The sequence below is a fragment of the Benincasa hispida genome, chromosome 3, assembly GCF_009727055.1.
Source record: "Benincasa hispida cultivar B227 chromosome 3, ASM972705v1, whole genome shotgun sequence".
In the NCBI taxonomy this organism is placed as follows: Eukaryota; Viridiplantae; Streptophyta; class Magnoliopsida; order Cucurbitales; family Cucurbitaceae; genus Benincasa; species Benincasa hispida.
Window position 1 is genome coordinate 14,600,144 of NC_052351.1, and position 24,315 is coordinate 14,624,458.

At 34.2% G+C, this 24,315-nt stretch overlaps 2 protein-coding genes across 2 annotated transcripts; one reads left to right on the forward strand and one right to left on the reverse strand.

The window, feature by feature from the left end:
* The first annotated feature begins 4,396 nt into the window (after positions 1 to 4,396).
* On the forward strand, positions 4,397 to 6,504 carry LOC120074075 (IST1-like protein). Its single transcript, XM_039027061.1, has 7 exons — positions 4,397 to 4,580; positions 4,776 to 4,908; positions 4,985 to 5,088; positions 5,178 to 5,349; positions 5,437 to 5,577; positions 5,660 to 5,748; positions 5,860 to 6,504. Exons 1-7 carry the CDS (start codon positions 4,489 to 4,491, stop codon positions 6,401 to 6,403), a joined length of 1,275 nt encoding a protein of 424 aa, XP_038882989.1. The 5' UTR covers positions 4,397 to 4,488; the 3' UTR covers positions 6,404 to 6,504.
* A 312-nt stretch (positions 6,505 to 6,816) lies between these two features.
* LOC120074076 (protein S-acyltransferase 10) lies at positions 6,817 to 11,856 on the reverse strand. Its single transcript, XM_039027062.1, has 11 exons — positions 11,628 to 11,856; positions 11,251 to 11,365; positions 10,432 to 10,506; positions 10,257 to 10,319; positions 9,986 to 10,120; positions 9,404 to 9,437; positions 8,535 to 8,644; positions 7,851 to 7,937; positions 7,556 to 7,639; positions 7,391 to 7,456; positions 6,817 to 7,233 (listed from the first exon to the last, which is right to left on the reverse strand). Exons 1-11 carry the CDS (start codon positions 11,713 to 11,715, stop codon positions 7,059 to 7,061), a joined length of 1,032 nt encoding a protein of 343 aa, XP_038882990.1. The 5' UTR covers positions 11,716 to 11,856; the 3' UTR covers positions 6,817 to 7,058.
* Between the last annotated feature and the right edge of the window lie 12,459 nt (positions 11,857 to 24,315).

Here is a 24,315-nt window from a genome sequence, read left to right on the forward strand (position 1 = left end):
TGACACCACCAGCAAGGCGACCTTGGTATTCTCGGTGTGGGAATCCAGAGGGTGAGCTCTGTTCGGACTTGGTATAAGGAGCGAATGGAGGAAACAACAATCGCGACATACTGGGCAAGTGAGATGGTGGAGACCTATCGTATAGGTCGATGTCCAATCGTTTAGATAAAACTATGCGATCGCTCTAGCAAAAGCTATGCGATCATTTAGCTCAGTATGTTACCACAGACTCATACACGATCGTGTACCTTGGGCCAACGATCGTCTAACAAAGCTATGCGATTTTTAGTAAACACTGCACGATCATTTAACTCGTCCAACCGTCGTTTAGTAAATCTGTATTTACTTGACGACTTCGTGAGTTTCTTTTTCGTGGAGAAAAAACTCAAAATCTTTTTCAAACTTTTGTAATAAATTCCTTTTCAAAATAGGAAACCACTTTCCTTTTAAACTCACGTTACCATGATCCAATAACCACCCACTACTTTGGTTATTTAAAAAAAAGTATTAATTATCTGATAATTAATATTATTATAAATATAAATGATAACCAACTTATCATACTATATTTATAACCTATAGTTTATATTTCTTCTCATGAAACATATAAACCATAGTTCTTTTTCTATTCCATGGTACTTAATGTAAATCCCATTTACATCAATCCTCCACTAGATGTATCTCATACATCATACCGATTATATCATATATAATCCAAATACCTCTAGTCAATTTGAACATTTCAAATCAACACCAAGAACTAATCCTCAACAGAATTTAAGCTACCAAGGGAACCTCATGGACCTGTAGATCCGAAGCTTCAATGGTACGTGAATAACTGACTAAACTCTTTAGTCACGGAATCCACTATCCGTTAACTGCCAGGTGCTCCACTAAAAACCGACAGCTAAACTCTCCTCACTACAGATATATTATGTGTCAATTTTAACCAATTAGCAATGCAACAACCCTTCACAGATCGCTCGTAAGTATAGTTGGGCCAATAACCATTATGCCCCTGCAGTTTCATCTGTCTTCTTAAGTATCACTGATCCCTCTAATGAACATAAGTCATAGTCCTACTATGACTGAGTCTTCTCTTCCAAAGAGAAGTTGTGGCCACTATGTTCAAGCCCGAAATCAGCCTTAAGGGAGCAATCTCTCTACTTATCCCTGCTTCGAGAAAGAAGTGAATTCCATCTTGTGGTTTGAGTTCTCAGCTCCCAGATCAGACAAGTCCCCGAAAAGGTAGGCATGTTGAGTTGGCAATTTGGCCACTCTCACCCATACTAATCAAAGGACCACCCTCAAAAGTAGGAGTTCACAAAACACTCAGGATTGAAGTCGTGTCACCTATGGTCATTTAGGTGAGATGCAAGTATCTAGTATCAACGGCGTTATATATAGAGTCTAGTCATCTCGTAGTCTAGGTCTTATACAAAATCTTTGTATAGGACACCCCCGCTCCATGTCTCCACACGAATGGTCAGGATCAACCATCTGTAGTAGTTTACAACACTTGCAAACCTCTACAAAGCGGGTCAATCCGTAGTGTCACCAAGATCAGGTATCCCACCTTAATCCTTATACTACAAACCGATTTAGGTTATCACTTAAGGCATGATTCACTTGTATATCACATATACATGCTTAAGTTCACATAAGATAACCAAGGAGCTTTGTTTATTGGATACGAGTAAATGCTAGAATTAAATCACTTATTTTATTCATTGAACAATGTGTATCTTTATAAAACAACGAGACTCCGGGAGAATTAAGACACCAATCCCAACATAGAGATGATGATTATGTTGCTTTTGCTAGTCTTTGTGATGACCTAAACGATGATGAATCTGTTGGAGTTGATGCCCTAAATCTTATAAGATCCTATAGTTTGTAATTATATTGTACAAACAACTTATTTATTTAATAAAATATATGATGTTTTATTTCATTTTGAGTTGCATTAACCACAAACCAATAAACTAAGATCCAAGGTTATCTTGTAACTTAAACATGTATGTAGTGACATACAGGTGGATCATGTTTTAAATGATAACCTAAATGGCCTATAGTAGATAGATAAGGTTGGATACCTTATCCTGGCGACATTACGAGTATGGGTTGCTTTATAGATGTTAAAATTATTGTAAAGTGCTAGAAATGATTTCATCTTGATCATCCATGTAAAAACATGTGAGTGAGGATATTCTATATAAAAGAGTTTGTATAAGACCGGACCGCGGAATGTTTAGTCTCATTATATAACATCGTTCATAATAGAGACTTACATTTCACCAAGATGACCATAGGTAATATGACCTAAATCTTGAGTGAGTTATGAACTCCTGCTTATAAAGGTGGTCATTTGATTTGTATGGGTGAGAGTGGTCAGATTGCTGACTCAAAAAGCCTACCATTTCAGGGATTCGTCTAATTGGGGAGCTGGAACACAGTTACACAAGAAGGAATTTACTCCTTCCCCGATGTCAGGGTAAGTAGATAAATTGCTCTCTTAAGGGCTGATTCCGAGGCTTGAACAATGTGACGCCACACCCTCTTCTTGTCTGAGTGGAGTTTAATCATAGTTGGACAATGATTTATTGTTCATTAGAGGGATCAGTGGTACTTAAGGAGTTAGATATAACTATAGAGGCAAAATAATGATTTTTTGGCCTAGCTGTACTTACGAGCAATTTATAAAGGGTCATCGTACTTTTATTGGTTATATCTAATGGACACAGAAATATATCTGTAGTGCAAAAAGTGTAGTTGGCAGTCTTTAGTAGAGTGCCCAACAGTTAACGGATAGTGAATAATTTAATTAAATAGTTTAATTAATTATTTACGTACCATTGGAGCTTCAACCTATAGGTCCATGAGGTCCCCTCGGTAGCTCAATGGGAATAAATCAGAATCAGATTTTGAATTAATTTGAATTGTCCAAATTAATTGAGGGAACTAGTTATATGTGATATAATTAATTTTAATTCTAATTATATATGATATAATTACTATAATGTATTTGATACATTATAATATAAAATTTGTTTGAAGGAAATAAATATTTAAATATGATTCAAATATTAATTATGTGAATTGGATTCATATAATTAAATTTAATATAAATTAGATTTATTTTAAATATCGTGGTTGAGAGAATTAAACTATAGGCTATATTGTATTAGATACAATATAGAAACTATAGGTTATATGTTACCTGAGATATAACATATAGTTATGTGTATATGTATGTATATGTATAATAAATTAGTTATTATATATATAGGTATATATTATATTAATTTAAATTAATTTATTTTTTTTAATTCACTTTGATTTTGAATTAATGGGGGGAAATAACTTCCTTCCCCAATAATCTCTCAACTCACGTAATGTTTGGTAGTTGGCAGAAGGGGATATGATCATCTTCATCCTCCCAGATCCAGGGGAGATACATAAAAGTTCTATATTATTTTTATGCTTTCTCACTCTGCTTTCTAAAAAGAAAAATTCTCTCAAATCCCTTCCTTCACCAAAATAATTGGAGCGCACAACTCTTGGGTTCTCATCTTGAAAGTAATGAGGAAACCTAGTGGTGATGTCAATTGTGGATCTTGTTCTTTTCGTGACCGTTCTTGGAAGAAAATTATGTGAAGATTTGATTCTTCAAGGGTAAGGGTTTCAAAACCCATCTTTTTTTTTTTTCTTTTTTTTTTTTATATTCTAGTGTCATGCTGTAAATTCATTAGATGCATAAGTTTTGTTTATGTTTGCTGTAAATTTAAGAAAATTTAAGAGTTATTGACTCGTCTAATCAACAACACTCATGAGTCACTCATTGATATATCAAGAAGTGCCATGTATGATTTCTAAAGCCATAGAATAATAGTTGCTAGAATCACGTGTCAGTATTTAAAGATTTATGATACAATGTCCCAACGAATAAAAATATTTTTTTTTTGTGGAAATTTACGAAAAATTGACAAAGTTATTCGAGGCTTAATTTGTGTATTTAGTTAAATTGATTTTTCTACAAAATTTTATTTTATTGAGATTAATGGATTTAGGAAGCCTTTTACACGATGTTTTAAAATTGAAAGCGTAAATGTAAAGTCCAAATTATTGATTATTTTTTCTGAGATTTATAAAATTTGACTTGGTCAAACATAACGCTTCCGAAATGACATCATGCCAACATGGCAGTTTATCTGGCCACGTGTTCCAATCTCACGCCCCCACTAAAACTACATCGGATTCTTCCTTCCCACTCCCCCAAATCCTCTCTAACGGCTATATCGAAGAAAAATCTATTGCAAATTGAACCCTCTAAAATGGTGGGGTTGGCAGTGGGACCCCCCTCTCTGATCCCCCCTTTTCTTTTATGCCCCTCACTGTCCTTGAGACCGTTTCACTTTTCCACACTCCCTTAACGCTGCTTTTCTTCTTCCTCCTCCTTAATCATTTCCCCTTCGTTTTCCCCCGGCCATGAGTGCCGCCACTGAAGCCGCCGCTCGTTCCGTCAAGATCGTCAAGCAATTCATCACCCTCCTCCGCCGTGGCTTCAACTCCTCCAAATGGTACTAATTTTGTTTCTCACAAATGGGTTTCGGATTTTTTTTTCTCTGATTCACCTGGGTAAATGTTGCCCATCGATTTCGAGGGCATTATGAAATTTTTTGAGAAATGGGGTTTTCTTTTTTCATCGATTTTTGTAATAGGAATAGGAATTGATTGATTTTGATTTCATTTTCTTTGTGGGGTTTTGATGACAGTAAAACGGCGGCGAAAATGGCGGTGGCGAGGATAAAGCTACTGAGGAACAAACGAGAGGCGGTGGTGAAGCAGATGAGACGCGACATTGCTCTGCTACTTCAGTCTGGTCAGGACGCCACTGCTCGTATTCGGGTGAGTCATTCACTTGTTCCTCTGTTTCTAAAATGTTTTAATCAAAGAGATGAAGTTTTGAAGCTTGTTTTTGCAGGTTGAACATGTGATAAGAGAACAGAATGTTTTAGCTGCGAATGAGATAATCGAGCTCTTCTGTGAGTTAGTTGTAGCTAGATTATCAATAATAGCAAAACAAAGGTAAACTTAAGAAGAATTATCCTAATAGAAATTTTGTACTGGCTGGATTTTCTTGTGATGTTGATTGTTGAGTATTTCAATTGCTGCAGGCAATGTCCGGCAGATCTAAAGGAAGGGGTTGCTAGTTTGATCTTTGCAGCTCCGAGGTGCTCGGAAATTCCAGAGCTTTCTGCACTTAGGAATGTTTTTGAGAAGAAATATGGGAAGGATTTCGTCTCTGCTGCCATTGATCTGAGGCCTAACTGTGGAGTGAATCGGCTGGTAACTACAACATTGTCTGCTTTTATAGTTCAATTTACATTTCAAAGGGGATTGGTCTTGTATTGAATTGTTTGGATTTGCTTACAGCTGATTGACAAGCTCTCGGTTCGAACTCCAACGGGTCAAGTGAAGCTTAAAATAATGAAGGAGATTGCTAAGGAGCACAAGATTGAATGGGATACAACAGAATCTGAGAAAGAGCTGCTAAAGCCTCCTGAAGAACTTATTGTCTGTTCTATTCTCCCTCTTCTTATCTCCTCTGATGGTAAATTTGTTATGGTAACGATATATTCGGTTGTTGTTTAAACAGGAAGGGCCTCGGACTTTTGTAAGTGCTGCCAGCTTACCTGTGAAGCCTGTAGTAAGCCACTCTGCTGGAGACAATGCTCAAAATGAAAGGTAAGGAAGGAATATCTCAACCATTGGAACCATTTGATATATTCCATTGGAGCAGTATTCTCATTCTCACACTTTCGCTTAACTTCTGCCGTCATTTTGTTGCTTATGCAGAACCAGGAACAGTAGAGAGGATGAAAGTATGCACTTTCAAGATTCAGCATCAGCTGCAGAAGCTGCTGCAAAAGCAGCAAAGCAAGCAATTGCTGCTGCTGAGGCAGCTGCCTATTTGGCGAACAAAGACTTGAATCGGGATGCTCAAGACTCAGGTTTCGGTCTCGGATTTGGAGGCTCTCCTGCTAATTCTACCCCAACCAACTCTCATAATATGGATCATCGGTTCAAGACAGGAGAAGAGAGAACAACCCCAACTCAGAGCTTTGGCAGGTGCTCCTCCCTTAAGAATGAGGACACTGGGAATGTAAATACAGATTATGAGATGGCTTACAGGAGACATAGCTATAATCCCACGGACATAAAATTTGATGAATCAGATTGTGAAGAAGAAACTCAAATGGACGAAGGAGCTGGCAGAGGTGTTAGTCGACCCCCTGATCGGAATCCTCCACCAGTACCTTCGTCTCGTGTTCACCCCAAGCTGCCTGATTATGACACACTTGCAGCTCGTTTCGAAGCTCTCAAGTACAGGAAAACTTGAACTTGGAACGTTGCTTTGATTTTGTGGGTTGGTTTAGTGGCATGTTAACTACTCAACCGTATTGCATTCAAATAAACCTAAAATCAGTAGTTTAAGATTCATTTTGTTGTTACACTACCCTATAATCAAATACTGTATGTAAACAGATGAGAGATGACGATGTTCAGAATGCAACTTTTATAGGTATTTGTTGAAATATATTGATTAAAAATTTAGCTCTTCACTGTTTATAAGTTGAACTCAGATTTGAACCTCAAATGTTTCTTGGGAGGCATAAGCTGAACCCGTACCCAAAATGTTTGGTTCAGTTGCTGCCCCTTGATAATCAGTTTTATTCAGCTAACTTCGCCCAGCTAATTCAGCCAGTTCAGCCAAAAAAACCAACTCCATTAAACTTTTATGATTTGAGAAAGTGAGAAGTAAAATGGTCCATGGAGGACCAAGTTTTAATAGGATCATAAAGCATCTATTTCATCAGACACAAACAATTTTACACCATAAGAGAAAAAAAAAGGTTACCTAAGGCTCTAAAATTGTGCTGCAGCTATTTCAAGGGGGAAAATAAAATGCAAGTGACAAGCAAGCTTCTCCCCGCACCAACCACAATCTAATGATAACATGAAAGAATGTTAAGCAAATGGTACATTGTAATAAATCAGCAGCATCTACACCTCGTGATGTCTGAACACGTGTATGGTCTTGATCTCTCTTCGAGTACCTGAGCCGAAGGCAGGGGCTCCAAGTTATATATGTTGCTTCTATTACAACAGAAATCGTACAAATTACGGCAAACTCCTTTGCTGAAGGGATAAACTCTTTCAGGAATGCTCCTGCAAATAACCAAATTTAAATGCTCGTCCAAAGCATAATATCTTGGAAGTAATATATAACATGCCAGAGACAATATGCAATACGAATTTTAACGGAAGTTTTCTGAAATGGTTTTGTTGAAAAGCCTCTTCACGAGATTGAAAGAGATGACCAAACCTTAAGTAAAAGATTCGCCTACGTCTAACAAGTTCGTACGTAGTCTGATTCGTAAGAACAAGATAGCTGCAAAACGAAACAATGTTGTCACTACATCAAGGGTCATAACTACTAAATTAAGAAGTCTGTCCAAGACTGCTCAAGCATGGTGGTAATTAACAGTACCTATGAAATAGAAGCAAGAGAAGTAGAAATATCAAGGCAATTGATAAGGTAATCAGCAGTACAATGACAATGACATCCTTCCACCTGACAATAAACCATTCAAAAATCCTTTTTCAGCATCAGTTAGTAAGTTCATGGATTAACCATGAAATACTACAACAGTGCGCACATCAAAACCTATCAGCTTCTACATATGCAAACAAAGATGATTTGATAACTGAAATAACCATGAAATACTACGACAGTAGTGCTAAAAACTTTTACTGAATCAAAAGCATAGGAAGGATACCCATACCATGCCCGTGCTATATCAGCCTTGAGGTATGAAATGAACCATATTCCAGTCCACAAACATAAAGCTGTCTCCTCAAAAATGTACCACCTAGGTTGGAAGAGCAAAACTACATTTTGTAAAGGCAATATATCTTAAACGGACCAGGAATTATAGTAGTAAGAATTATAAGAGCAATAATATTCTACAATGACAATTTGTACAACTTAAAACATATCATCAAATACACATACAATTTCAATTATCATCATTACATCACAATCAGACTGAAAGACTCAACAAAATCATCACACAGAATAAGTCCGATAACAAAAATAAGCAAATCTTTTTTTTTCCCGCAACTATCCACCAACCGTTTAATAGTGTAATTTAGTTCAACATTCTGGAGCATGAGCACCAACAACTACCATCTGATAGTTAAAAAATTTGTGGAAAATTCATCATCTCCTGAAGCCCCACGAAGTTTTTTTTTATCCTATCATTATTTTGTTAGATCCAAGGCTTTTTACAATATATCCAACTTATATAGTGAATCAGAACTTAGGGACATTTTACATCCATGCAACATGAAATTCATATAACATGAAAAACAGGTAAATCGATGTATGACAGATTCACACAAAAAGTACTGACCACGGCAATTATATGAAGTTGACTATTTGTGATATGTAAAAATTGTAAACCCACCAGAATCGACAATGATTGCCCTGGCCAATACATGTCCCAAGCCAAACACAGTGATGATCAAACTGAAGTACGCATCGATCACAATCATGGCAATGCTTCGTCCGTGGAGGCTACAAACGTACAAGGAGAAAAGGGGGACTAATGAAAGAGAAGTTGAAGACTAAAACTAGATAAATAAGTAGCAGAGTGATGTGGATATCACTCTGCTTCGTCCGTGGAGGCTACAGAGTGATGACCATCCAAAATAAGCTACTCATTTTTCAATTCACAGAAATAATAGCTAACCCGTCTATCATTTTTATAACCAGACCAGGTCTCAGTACCAGTCCATAGGTTCTACTTCATTAGACAATATGTTTGCAACTGAAATGAACAGGAAGTTCTGAAAGATTTTACTCACTAACTTTCCAATTCAATTCCATAACAATTTTTTGTTGTGGTACCATCTGTCTAGTATTATAATATAATAATGTTACCCTTACAATATATGGCATGAAGAGAAAACTCGAAGGTAATCAGAGTAAATATTCCGAAGATTCTTTACAGAGCTAATTATCTTAGAGATTATCCAATTAAAGAATTCTTACAATAAAATAAAAGTACTAAAATGTGGAAACTGAAAAGCTTCAGGGCTGCTTTTAAAAACAACGATATGTTTTGTAGAATTAAAATTTAGCAAAAACAGTTGCTAAAAGAAGTTTATTTGTCTAAGCAACTAAACAGATTTTTCAAAACTACTTCTATACAGCCCCTTACTTTTGAAACAAAAAAGAAAATACAAGATTATGAGCATACAAGATTCTTGATTGAACCAATGATAAGATTAACCCAAGAACTCTCAGAGTGTAATATGACGTGGTGTAAAGTACCTGCTCTACATGACAATAGGAGCACGTAAAATTTCTGCAAAAGAAAGAGAACAGTGAGCAGTAATATCAATTAAAATTTCCCTCACCTTCGCGCACATGAATGTATTTAAAGAATAGAATTTTTTTGCAATTAAGGAGTAGTTAAGGCATTGTCTTCCTTAAGCCCCCGATAGGTAGTAATTTTAGCATAGATGTCAAATTGGGTGCGATTAAACTGGATGCTGGTTTAATTTCTCAAAATCACAGAAAAGAAAAATAAAAAGCTAAGAAAGCATGTTCAATTGCAAAATTTACGTCCCAAATTGGCCTTTATTTATCAAATATTTTAAAACATGCATCCATATTCATAAAGGATTTACTTCAGTCCAAGACATAAGCTTCTGGAAAAGCCAAACAAACTATCCTCCATTCCATATTCAAACTAAGCACAATCAGTTCAACAGGTTCAATTAAATATGATGACAACCACTGCAAATAACCATGTAATGTTATAGAGTACACATGATATATACGATAAAGGGAAATTACACATTATAAAAATAGAAACAAAAATGTTCTTCTTAAAGCAAGTTAAAAAGTTACCTATGTGATGTTCCAGGGGGATACATGTCCATCACCATCTTTGCCCACGAACTTACATCTGCCTGAACAGTTTTTTCGGCAGGCTTCCAGTCTATAGTAACAACCACATTTACATTTTTGCTTGAAGCAGGTTGTCTTTGCTTAAACATTTAGAAAACATATATATTAAGAAAATTTAAATTTACATCATATTCATTGGTTATTCTCTCACTAAGTACAGAGAATATGATACACAAAAAATACTTGCTACAGAAAAGATGATAGAACTTACTTTGATGCCTTTCTAACAGCAATATCTTTCTCATTAGCAGCTCTCATTGCATCAAGGACATAGCTGAGAACAGAAGGGGAAAAGGAAGAAAAAGTAGTCAAATTTTCCTGCAAGGCAGAATATAGGTACTAACTTAACAAGAGATCTCAAGGAAACACAAGATAGTTGCCATTACCCAGGAGACGAGCATGATGTTACAAAGTATTGAATAAGGGTAGCAACGAAAAGCAAGAAATATGAAGCTGTGTACCTGAGAATTGTGCAGAAAAAAGAAAGATATCGGAAACTAATGTAAGACAGGAAAAATTACAGGAAGCTGGTCTGAACTAGTAACCATAATGATCTAAGTACTAACACTAGCAACCATAGATTATGAACGGAACAACCACTAGCAAATGCCCCAATGCCTCTCCCAAGTCTAAATATTGCAATTTGGCAAGACTCTTGATTACTTTCTACATATTAATTTACCAAAAGATTGCAGAAAGAATTCATGAGTGGTAGCACATCTATTTTGAGACCTACACCATGTTAATCTCAGATTACAACAAAGGCCAGGGCTACAAATGAACGCAGAGATTTTACATTGCTCAAGGAAATAAGCAACCCACGAGACAAGAGGTGGTATAATCTGTCTTCAAAGTCACGTATACAGTATTATAGCTTTCATGACTCCAAACTTTGAAGGATTTAACAACCTCCTTGAAAGATTCGTCAAGGTACTGATAAATTAAATCACATCCATAGCTTCTCCTTTCTTTTGAAGGAAACTATCTACCCTTGAAATTTTGTATTTTCCACTTTGAGAACCCAACTGAACTTCACATCGATAAATTAATGAAATTATATTGATGAACACAGAAAAACTAAAGTTGACAAGTTGTAAATGGCATAAATTCACAAAATAAACTTAGCGGCCAGTATAATCTCAGAGCAGTTGAACCAGTTTTCTTCGGACTTAGATGACTCAAACCAATACCAAATAACAACATACCACGGTTTAATTTTAGCTTCTTCAATCAAATGCCGGTCGAATGCAAAGAGAAGTCCAGCATAAACAAGGTGCAGCATCACCAATGCTACTTTTAATCCCAACGAAGATCTTCGAACTGAAACCCACTTCCCAAATAATCAAAATCCACGAGAAAAACACAATGATGACGATAAGAAAGGAAACAACAATCAGAAAACGACGAAAGCCTCAAGTTCAAGTAGAATTCAGATAAGGCAAGGTATAAATTAGTGAAACCAAACCAAATAAAAACATGGGGAAAAGGAAAAATAGGCTGCATCCATTACTCAGTTCCCATTTCAGTTTCCAAAGTCTGCAAACGATGGATTCAAAAGGGGAAAAAATAATTTGAGGCGTACCAGGATCGGAGAGACAGGGGAAAAAGCGAATGTATCGCTCCATTATTCGATCCAAGAAGTCGCGAGGGCGGCAAACATCCATGATCATCTTCAAAACATGAAAAGAACGGAGGAATTTTACATCGGCGAGGAGATTTTGTTCGCCGTTTACTCCGAAATTACCATCGAAGAAGAGAAAGTGAGAGTTATACTGAATCTGCCGGAGAAAGTATAAAGACGGTATTATATTATTATTTATTCATTTTCCAATCACCCAATTTTCATTTTCTATTTAGTTTGTTATAATTAATTGATCCATAAATATTTATTAAATACCTGAGAAGCCCATTCAATTTTTAACTCTAACTTTTAATTCCATCTTGTTGAACGTTGAGTTCAGCCCTAAATTCGAAATTCATAGTTAAATTAAAGTTTAAGGTTAAAATACATTCTATTTTTATCTCTAAATCTCAATAAATCTTAAATTAAATATTAATATTTTCACAATTTAAAAATAGAAAAAATTTTACTGATAGAAAAAAATATCAAACATTTTAAAAAATAGTAAAAAAAAAAATATTGATAGATACCTATCAGTCTCTATAAAAAAATATTAAAATTTTACTATTTTGTGTAAATAATTTTTCTTATTTTTTAATCTTTGAAAATCCTCTTTAAAAATAAATATTAATAGAGACTAATTTTTTTTTCTTAAATTTTTTTTTTTGAAAGCTTTTAAGATTTATTGAAAGAACTACATGGATTAATTTTAAGATTTATTGAAAATATATAAACTAAAATTTGACATTTGAAAGTATAGGAATCAAAATGTAAGTTAAATTATTAAAAATACCTCTGAACTTGGAGTTGGTTTCAATTATATCCAAAATTTTGAAAAGTCTTGTTTTAACCATTTGATTTTCTTTCCCAATAAAATCTTAAAGGCTTTTACTAGTAAATTCGTGGATTAAAAGAACTCATGTGTTGCTTAAATAAACAATCTACACATGTGGTAAATAAATTTGAGAATTAGTGTTATCGGAAAAAATCATAAACAAAAGAATAGAAAATTAGAACCTAAGATTGAAAGGAGGAAGGCAACATATATAATTCATTGATGCACTATGTGTTTTTATTTTATATTTTTTCATGTATGTGTTTAAATTTGTTCATCTAAACAACAAACACATTTCTCATCCTTAAAAAAAGAACAAAAATTTGACGACAAAAGCCTAAATTGTTTTTTTTTTATATATATAAAAAAATAATAATTTTCAAAAGTTTGAGGGTGTATAATTGAAAATGATCTCATAGTTTAAGCGTATTTTTTATAATTTAACTATATTTTGAATTTTATGTAGGTCTTTGCCCTTTGAGTTTTATTCTATTTTAATCATTATTTTTTAATTGTTCATATATAATCTGTATACTGTCAATAAATCATAAATTGTAGAAGGGTTTTGCAAGCAACAAAGATGTGGTTGGATAGGTTTTTTTTATTTTGTATGGCTGGATGGAGAATTTCAAACCATTTTTTTTTACATGTTATTTCTCAGCCTTCGATTTCATGACTTGTAGTGACTAAAATTCTCAAAGATTCATATTTTAGGATAGTTTTGAAATTTTTACGGAAGATCAAAGGTAATATTGTAACTTTTGAAACTTTTTTTTTTTTAACAAATAGAGACTATTTGGTAGACTGGAATACAATCAAGATTACTGGCAATAGTGTTGAAATATGTGAAAAATCGAGGGCATAATGGAAATGGGATCGTGAAACGTAAAGACAGCGAAAAAGAGGATCAAATTAAAAACTGTTGCAACGGTAGGGGTGGAATCGGTTCGGTTTGATGGCCAAACCAAACCAAACCGCTTTTGTTTATACATGAAACCGAACTGCACCGTTTGTGCGGTTCAAACCAAACCGGTTGCTGTCTCTTATACACATCTAGATGTGTATAAGAGACAGTTTATATATAAACGGTTCGGTTCGGTTTAGAAATCGGTTTTCAAGCTTTGAACCGAACCGAACCATTTAAATTCGGTTTCAACAGCCCAACGAACCACATCGAACCGAAAAATTCGATTTTGCTTATAAATCAGTTCGGTTTGGTTCGGTTTAGTTTGAGCAGTTTTTTGTCCACCCCTATGCAATGGAATGAGTTTAATATTACAAATCAAACCCAAAATGCTCAATAGAAACATGGATTTTGGATTACATTACAATCCAAACACATTCCATTACACTCAAAAGATGTCAGCCTAAAGCATTTCGCTTTGATCATTCGACTGTTCACCAAGCTCTATACGAAAGAAAATAGCATAAGCATCACAACGACGACTCTTTTGTCCTATGCTAAAGTAAGAAAGATAGTTACGCGATGAACCATTATCATCATATCATCATGCAAATAGATCCCCTTAAGAAGGACAAGTTTTCATTGTTTTTGTTCCCTAAGCTTGAAATTGTATAAATCACTGTTTTGCTTGATAGGAGGACTTCTATTCACTAACGCAGACTAAAAGTGCTCTCTGAACTATGCTGGACAATCACCTCCAACTAGGGGAATGGTTTACCACGTATATAAAATAAGTTGGGGTTTCATCCCTGAGTGTAAATAATGTTATCTAACCTAATCCATCTAGCAATAAAACAAAGAAAGAGTACCTTTGCACGAGTAAGAAACCTATGTATTTCCACAGGTAGTCCTCGTGGAGTAGATGAGTTTTTTCGAATTCTCATCGTTAACTTAACAAGGGATTTGCTTACTTTAACTGGATCCCAAACAGTCTCACGACAAAAATATGTTTTATATAAATTAACTTTTTTATAACACTTAAAAATTATAATTTTTTTTGATGATATATAATAAGTGAAGGCATAGAGAGGTTAATAACCATCACAAAATAAACGTTTAAAAGGTGTATTTTGAAATTCAAAAATTACAAGAAAGATACAGTTCCTAACTAAAAGAAATCAAGATAGATATAAATTACAGAGATGATTTTGAGTGCGGTTTGTGCCATTTAAAAATGGTTGTGTTAGTGTTATAGCGGCTAGGGCTTATTCACAACACATTTATCAATATATAGTTCAAAAAAAGAAAATTGAGTGATTGGAATTTTTTAAAAAATATTCTATTATAAAATATTTTAAAGATACGTATCTATATATCTATACTAAAAGGGTAATGATGGAATTTTTGTTTTACCTTCTCATTTTATCCTTAAATTTTTCAACAATGACAAATTTGCTTTCACAATTACATCATAAGTATTTTGAATGAGATGATATGGTGAGAGAATTTTAGAAAGCTATAACGAGAGAAATAGCATTTTACAAAAATTCATTATGAGAAATAGCAAGATGTTTTTAGGTTATGATAAATAGCAAAACTAATTTAGATTTAATCAATTACTAATTATTAGATTTTATAAATATCCCAAATAGTATCTACAATTAATTTATTCCAAAAATGCATGTTTTTTAAAAATCATAACAACCTAGATTTGATGTAAACATTTTAAAATAAAGGATCGACCTAACAACACCAAAGTTAATGGCAATTGAGATCATGAAAGAATTTATTACAACGTAATTCTTCAAGATTCAAAAACAAAAATCCCCATTCAAACTCCAAATATGAAGAAACCCTCGATTGTAAAGTAGCATTGTTGATAGAAGAAAAAATTAATTATACTGTAATTCCTCTTCATAAGTCCCCCCAATTTTAAACTTAAGGAGGTAAATTCGTGGGTTATGGGTAATTTGAACGAAATTTCGAACCTAAGGACATTACCGACAACGACATTTATAAAGTTGGGAAGAAGAAAATCAAACATGAAGTTAGGAACCTCGATTAACCCGTAAAACATTTATTCTCAAATAAATTCGTCTTCAATTGACCTTCATTGTTCTTCAAGAAGTCGTTAAAGAGAAATCAAAGTTGTGCTCTCTACAAGGTATCATCTCACCTACGATTAAAAACTTTGGTGGTTGAAAAGCTATAGCAAGAACAACAAAAAGATTATGGATGCTATTTGAAAACGATTGGAAAAAACAAATATTAGAATAAAAAAAAATCAAGAAGGTTATAAATGTTTATTTGAAATGGATTGGAAAAAAACAACAAAAATCAACCCCAAAGATTTGGGACCAAAAGCGGTTAGACAACATCGAATTTAACCATCTTTTTTCCATAATGATCAACTTTACGAAGATCCCATGGTATTCCGGAATGGAAAAAATTGCAGAAACCCGAACAGTTCAAATCATTTTGATAATAATAAGTTTGTGATAATCAATTTTTTTTTAAAAAAATCGAAATTTCAATAAAAATATAAGGATTTAAAGAGTTCAAACTATTATAGATATAAAAAATCAAAACAAATAAGATAAAGTGATATAAAATATTAAAATTAGATAACACAAAAAGATGTTAAAAATAGGAGGAAATGAAAAATAATTAGATAAATCAACCTTATTTGATATTAGAAAATAAAATCTAAAATACACAAAAATATGTGGATAAAACAAAATAATTCTATAAATTCATATTTGGAAATAAAGTTTTGATCAAAATTCAAGATTCAAATCATGTAATAGCCCAAATGTTCAGGTAATTTTCATTAAATTATCTTGAAATATTTGGACGTTATTTTGTAAACATAATGGATAAACATTAACTGGAGCCAAAGCTAGATTAATAATCAAGATCCTTAAGAAAAAGATGGAACACCCCCCAAAAACTCACCGGAAAGCTTTACTGATCGAGACTTGCAGCAAAGGCCAACGACCGTCTATGGCGGAGGACGTGGCAGCCAGCGCACCATCGGTGGTGACGATCTAGAATCCTTTAGGCGATCTGCAATCAATGAAAGTGAGGGCCGGACAGAACCTTCTTGTACGTGGAAGTCAATGCGCAACGAAGGACCAGATGACAAAGTGGCGATCAGATCTGAAGAAAACGTTGACAAATGACAGTAGCAACACCTCAGAAGCGATAATGAAAAGACCCGTTTAGCGGCAACGGATGAACAGACGACGTGCAAATCTTCAACTGACTATAGATGGCTATTGGCTAAGAGTGGGAGAGAGAGTGACGACGGACGACGACTTTTTGAAGACACATGAAGAAGATGATGAAAGTAAGGTTGAGGTAGAGATCTCCATGGAGCGGGACAGGGCAGGGAAGCCCTCCCTGTCACCATCCCCACACCCCTATTCTATTCCTTGTCCTCACGAATTTTTCCACAAGGAATGGGGTAGGAATTTCGCGGGGATCAGGTTCCCCGCAGGGAAAATTTCCCCGCCATCATTTTTTAACAATTTTTTTATTTTAATTAAATATATATTTTTAACAATTCCTTAAACATATCCATTACAACTTTCATTTAAATAAAATATTGTCAATTTTGGTAATAAAAAAAAATAATATAAATTCAATTTAAAAAGATGTAATTAAAATGCTAAATTCTCATAATTTTTGTAAATTAAAGTTCAACAATTAGAACATCATATCTTAAATATTACAACATCTAAGGAATTAAAATAATAAGATTTTAAACTTAAATAATTAAAACCTCCATAATTATCCTAACAAAGTCTACAATATTAATATATATATATAATATATATATATATTATAAATTTATAATTTATATACAAAAGTCGGGGCGGGACGAGGACACGGGGTGGGGTCGAGGTCGGGGAATATATTCCCCATTCCCGGCCCCGAATTGCAAACGGGAAAAAAATTCCTCACTCCCTCCCCCATTCCCCATGTATTCAGGTATTCCCGAGTCCCACGGGCCCTTACCCCATGAATCTTTTTTTACATATGTAGGTTGAGGGTGCACATGTTAATTGGGACCTATTTATTTTATTTTTCTTTTCCAACCCTAAATGTGAACATATATATAAGTTCATTTTCCTTGTCCTCTCCAAGACCAAAATCTCAAATAAAAATATACATATTTAAATATCCTTTTCTTTTCCTCTTCTTTTCAAACTCCATCTCCAAATTAAATTAAACCTTCAAATCAAAATTAAATTCCTTCAAGAACTCCAAATCTCTAAATAAATTTATCCAACTTTCCTTAAATAAAATTCAAATTTTCAAATTTTTACGAATATTATTTAAACTAATTATTTTACCTTCCAAATTCAATCGAGTTTTAATGGAATTTGAGGTTAAAAGCATGTTGTTTGACCTTATAAGATTGATTTTAGGTGTGATTTTGGGTGAGTAGTTTGATTCGGTTCCCTTTTGAATTTATTATAATTGTTGTAATTTGGGTTCTAATTATCCATTATTGATTTATACAAAAGGGTGATTCATCGTTCAAAGCTTTAGAGGGGTTTGGTTGCTAATTACTTAGGCATAAAATTCAATGTAAGTTTTTTAGGTTTCATGGTCATTGGAAGTGTTGTTGGTGTTGTAAAATGGGTCCTAAAACTTTAATTAAAATCTGAATTTATGATGTAGGTTCTCATTCAGGATTTTTGTTAGAGATTATGATTCAGGATTTTTGTTAGAGACCGTTTTGCCTTGATATCAATATTCAATCTTACTACTAGAACCGTTCTTAAGCCAAACAACCATCAAAGGTGTCCTTGAGCTGAAACATGGGATCAGACCAAAAAATCCATAAAATAAATTCTACAGCAAAAAAGAAATAGATTATGCATTTAAAAAAATTTGCAGTATGCTTTAAAAGAGAAATTGCAGAATAGTATTTAAGAAATCTTACCCTTGAAGAACTCTTCTTCACGAGATTCTTTAATGAACAATCTCGAACCCTCTAATAGTCAACGAGGACATCACCATGAAAGTTTCCTTATTCTCAGCTTTTTTGGAAGAGAGGAATTTGAGAATGTTGAGAGGGAGAGATGAAAAACCAATTTTCTCACAAAACTTTTCTATTTATCTCTTTTGTGAAAATCACACCCTAGGAAGAAGAAGTACTTTATTTCTTACTTCCCCACTACCACGTTTTTTTAGAGAAGAAAGGAAGGGAGTTACAACTCCCTCCCAAAATGATTTTTAAAATAAAATAAAATAAAATTATTTATTTTCATAAATCAATTTAATATATATTTATATATGGTAACTACCTTATGATAAATATATATAATATATATATATATATATTATATATATTATATAACCTATAGATTCTATATTGTATCAAATACAATGTAAACTATAGTTTCTATTCTCTTAGCAATGACATTTAATATAAATCTTATTTATATTAAATTAATTATATGAATAAAATTCATATAATTAATATTTGAATCATATTCAAATATTTATTTCCTTTCAAATAAACTTTATATTATAATGTATCGAATAAATTTAGTAATTATATCATATATAATTAGAATAAATTAATTATATCACATATAATTAATTACCTCAATTAATTTGAAACAATTCAAATTAATCCAAAAATTGATTTTCATTGATTCTTGTTGAGCTACAAAGGGGACCTCATGGACCTGTAGCTTGAAGCTCTAAAGATACGTGAATAACTAATTAAACTATTCACCATCCGTTAACTGTCGAACACTCCATTATCGCACGACAAATGTATTTCTGTGTCCATTGGATATAACCAGACAACAATATGATGGTCCTTCACAAATTACTCGTAAGTACAGTTGAGCCAAAAATTACCGTTTTGTTCCTGTAGTTAAGTACCATTGATCCCTCTAATGAACAATAAATCACAGTCCAACTATGACCAAACCCTTCTCGGGCTAGGAGAGGGTGTGGCGTCACATTGTTCAAGCCTTGAAATCAGTCCTTAAGAGAGTAATGGAATCCCTACTTAGACGAATCCCCAAAATGGTAGGCTCGTTGAGTCGATGATCTGGCCACTCTCACCCATACAAATCAAAGTACCGCCTTCATAGGCAGGAGTTCACAACTCACTCAGGATTCAAGTCATGTTACCTATGGCCATTTTGGTGAAATGAAAGTCTCTATTATGAATGACGTTATATAACGAGACTAAACATTTTGTGGTCCGATCTTATATAAACTCCTTTGTATAGAATATCCTTGCTCATATGTCTCCACATGAATGATCGGGATCAAATCATTTGTGGCACTTTACAATAATTGTAACATCTACAAAGCAGGTCATACTCGTAGTGTCATTAGGATAAGGTATCTAACTTTATCCATCTACTATAGACCATTTAGGTTATCACTTAAACATGATCCATCTGTAGGCTCTACATACATGTTTAAGCTACAAAGATAACCATGGATGTTAGTTTATTGGTTTGTGGTTAATGTAACTAATCTTTAAAATAAAACATCACATATTTTATTACATAAATAAAATGTTGTACATTACAATTACAAATTATAGGGCCCTACGAGATTTAGGGCATGAACCCCAACAATCTCCCACTTGACCTAAAGCTAGTGGGGTGTACAATGTAAAAGTCATACTATAATACAAAGTACACAAACAATAAACTAGGGCACAACACGTGTAGTATAAATCTCCCGCTTGCCTTAGTTTAAACGTGGCTTGTCTCATAGATCCATACTCTGCAGGTGAGCCTCAAACACCTTAGTCGTGAGGCCTTTATAAATAGATCAGCAACGTTGTACTCCGAAGCTATCTGCGTGACGATCACGCCTTATCGATGCACAATCTCTCGTATGAGATGATACTTCCGCTCTATATGCTTTCCGCGTTTGTAACTATGAGGCTCTCGAGAATTAGCCACAATACCAATATTATCACAATAAAGTGTGTGAGCTTTAATATATCTGGAACAACTTCCAAATCAGTCAGAAACTTCCGGAGCCAAACAACTTCCTTAGCAGCTTCACAAGTTGCTACATAACTCAACCTTCATGGTGGAGTCAGAAATACATCCTTGCTCGGTGCTCCTCCATTAAGAGCGAACAATTATCCTTATGTGGATTTCCTATAATCGTTATCATTCTGAAGATCAGAATCTATGTATCTTGTAAGGATCAGATCCTTAAAACCATATGATAACTTGTAGAATTACAAGTTATTGTCTTTCAAAAGTTGGAACAATTAGTATTTTTAATGATAAAATCTCATCATTCTTAGAGAAAATGCATGGAATTACTCAAACACTTCCAAACTCATACAAACGAGTGTTTATTATTGAAAGCTGCGTCATTAACACATAATATTGCAGGATTTCAACAAAGATTCTAAGTGTCACAGGCAACGTCAATGCATGGACATGCGTCAGAGGGATTTCAACGCAACAAAGGTTCATTGATTTAGGCTGTTTATGTCAAATCACCACTTGCAAGCATAGGCATCTGCAGCTGGCAGCGTCTGAAAAGTATCTGAGTGTCAGGCGGCTGACCAGGGTATGGAATTTAATGCTACCCATCATCAAGCTGATGAAGAACAACTCCCATAAATAGAAAAAAACCCCGCCAGAAGAAGAGATTAGCTCATTTTGTATAATTCTGAAATTAGAGACTTGGAGCTGTGTTGTTGTGACAAGAAGAAAACAAGAAGAAAGAGATCCATTCCACCGTCGATCAAGGAGTGGAGAAAACTTAGCTCGAGAGAGAATTTTCTTTCATTTCTTCTACAAGTTGGTTGTACACGAATTTAAATTGAGCCAAAGAGGACAAGAGATTGTACTCTACGGCTTGAATCTCTTCTTTTCATCTCATTTGATAAGTATTGATCTTGTAAAGATAATATGTTTCTTTATGAATTCACATATTTGATCTACTACACTTTGCTACTATTTATTTCTTGCTTTACGTTAGATGCATCTATAACTTCATGTAAAGTCTATTTCTAAACGCTTAAGCCAACATAATCACTTGGTAAAAGCTACTTTAGCTTGAATTATTCGAGAGAATAAGCAAGCAAGCATTAAGTTAAAAACGCTTGGTACATCTAGAAATAGAGACACTAGTGTTTTATTGCATCTTGTAATTAACACATACATCCTAGAGATAAGAATTTGTATGGCATTCGCATTGAGAAGTGCTGAATAGAAAGTAAGCAAAAACCTAACGCATTTACAGAGATAAACAAGCAAAATCATTTCCATTTGCATCACATTCTTGTATGTGTATATTTCACTTAGATCGACGTATACCACTTGCACTGAACACCATTTTCACACGACCCTTTGTTTTCCACTTGTCCGTATCTTCTTGCATGCACACAACAAACTTAGTATAGATAACTCATTCCACATTCACTTAGGATACTTCTACATTAGCTACAATGCAAACTCTGCTTTAGCTTTAATCTAAATCTCTAAGTTCGACCCTGGAGTTATTAGGAACCTGGATTGGATTTATACTTGGATCTGATTCAGGAAAACTTGAACGCATAAAGAGGAATGTCACACGTCCGTTCACGCATCACTAACACATCATTAACGCATCATTTATATTTACACCCTATTTTTCCAATTTCCTCATACAATACACTTCTAAGCTCGCATCACGAAGTGAACGAACACCATACACGAGCATGTAGTCCCTTTTTCTCCGTAGATACTTGAGGATATTCTTAACGGCGGTCCAGTGATCATATCCTGGATTAGACTGATACTTACTGACTATCCCCACCGCATACCAGATGTCAGGTCTAGTACATAACATCGCATACATGAGGTTGCCAACAGCCGATGCATAGGGGATCCGTCTCATTTCCTCAACCTCTTAAGTGATGGAACACGAGATATACGCAGCGGAATAAGGATCTAATTATACTCTAATTTCTTTTAATTTAAAGGAAATTAGCATGCAAAAAAGAGGAAAAAACAATAAATTAAAAGGGTAGGATACAACCTTTGTAGCTCCCGAAAAATGCTTTTCTTCATTGAATCTCGACCCGAACTCTTCCGGACCACCACTAGAGTTGACCTACTATCCTCTGGACTCAGAACCGGGTTGTGAGACCCGATGGATGAAGAAAACCGAGAGAGAGAAAAGAGATGGAAAATAAGAATGAATCTTGGGTTAGGTTTGGGTTTTTATTTTCACAAAGTAGTGATTTTTCTAGCCTAAATTTAGAAAACAATTTTGGAAAAATGGCCAAAAGTTTTTAATCCAAAATTGAAAGCCCAATTTATAGAAAAAAGCCATGCAACAATTGTATGAAACAAATCCATAAAAACCCAACACCTATAATCCACTATCTTAGTGGGCTTAATGTCTCTACTATAAGCCAACACCTAGCCTACTATTTTGTTAGTGGAATTATCCAACAAAAGTTTGGATTTTTCCACTAACTATAGTCAAAGGGCAAAATAGTCATTTGGTCAAAATCAAACTTTGACCAAAAAGTCAACATTTTGACTTTTTATAATTTTTCCCGTGTTGACTAATTTTGACCTCCCGAGCATGAATCCGCATTCATTTTCTCGAAATTCAAATCACATTTGAATATAAGGCCAGTCAAAGTTTGACTTTTCAAAGTCAAAAGTCAACTCTTTGATTTTTTACATCTTTGACCATTCCATTATTTTCGAGCTTTCGAATATGAACATATTCATATTCTTGATATTTAAATCATATTTAAATATTAAAGCTATATCTCTAAACTGTGAAACCGACCACTATATCACATATACTTATCGGTTTCTCTCTCTTCACCTAATTCGAATAATTCGAATTATTCTATCATATTGTTCTAAGTTTATTCCATATGAGCTAGTAGGGGAACCTAATGGACCTATAGATCATGGGCTCCAACGATCCGAGATTAGCTGACTAAACTCTTTAGACGAAGTTAATCAACATTCGTTAACTAACGGGTCATTCCACTATAGTTCCGTAGTTGCACTCCCCTCACTATAGATATATTTGTGTCCATTTGATATAACCATGATTAGTAAAGCTAATACTTCACAGGTTTGTCGTAATCTCAGCTGGGTCATAAAAACCGTTTTAACCCCGAGATTACATCTTATTCCTTAAGTTCCACTGATCCTCTAATGAATAATTGGTTTAAGGTTCAACCTATAAACCGAATCCCTCTCGGGCCAAGGAGAGGGTGGGGCCCCTTGTTCAAAACCTAGATTCAGTACTAAAGAGAACAACCTATCTATTATCCCTATAACGGGTAGGAGTGAATTTCGTCTTACACCTTATGTTCCCAACTATCCACCTGATCTTACCCTGAAATGGAGGCTTATTGGGCCAGCGATGATGAGCTGCCTCACCTATGTAGATCTAAGGATAATTTCGTGAACAGGACAAGAGTTCATAATTAGCTCAAGATTAAGATTAAGTTATCTAAGTAATCAATTAACAAAATAGTCAGTTTATACATAAAATGGCATTTAGGAACGTAAAAAGTGACTATTTTCATAGTTAAGTCTTATGCAAACTCATTGCATAAGGATGCCCCCACTCACATATCTCTATATGAACGATTCAGATCACATCGTTTGTACTAACTACAAAGTGGGCCACATCCATAGTGTCTCTAGAATAAGGCAACCCAAACCTTATTCATATTACTATAGACCATTTGGCTTATATATTGAACTTGATCCCACATTTATGTCACTACATAAAGTTCAAACTACATTTAAATAGCCTCAGGACCTTTAGTTTATTGGATTCAAGATTACAATTACAATAACAACCTTATGAAAAACAAAAACAGAATATGTTTATTAATTTTCAAAACACGAGTTTTAGGACCAACTCTCTCT

Coding starts and splice junctions, on each gene's coding strand:
- LOC120074076 (XM_039027062.1), bottom strand. CDS start 11,715: ATGATCATGGATGTTTGCCGCCCTCGCGACTTCTTGGATCGAATAATG. Junction 7,938..8,534: donor GGCAATCATTGTCGATTCTG/GTGGGTTTACAA, acceptor CTTCCAACCTAG/GTGGTACATTTTTGAGGAGA. Junction 7,234..7,390: donor AGGCGAATCTTTTACTTAAG/GTTTGGTCATCT, acceptor GGTTATTTGCAG/GAGCATTCCTGAAAGAGTTT.
- LOC120074075 (XM_039027061.1), top strand. CDS start 4,489: ATGAGTGCCGCCACTGAAGCCGCCGCTCGTTCCGTCAAGATCGTCAAG. Junction 5,350..5,436: donor ACTGTGGAGTGAATCGGCTG/GTAACTACAACA, acceptor ATTTGCTTACAG/CTGATTGACAAGCTCTCGGT. Junction 5,578..5,659: donor AGCCTCCTGAAGAACTTATT/GTCTGTTCTATT, acceptor TTGTTTAAACAG/GAAGGGCCTCGGACTTTTGT.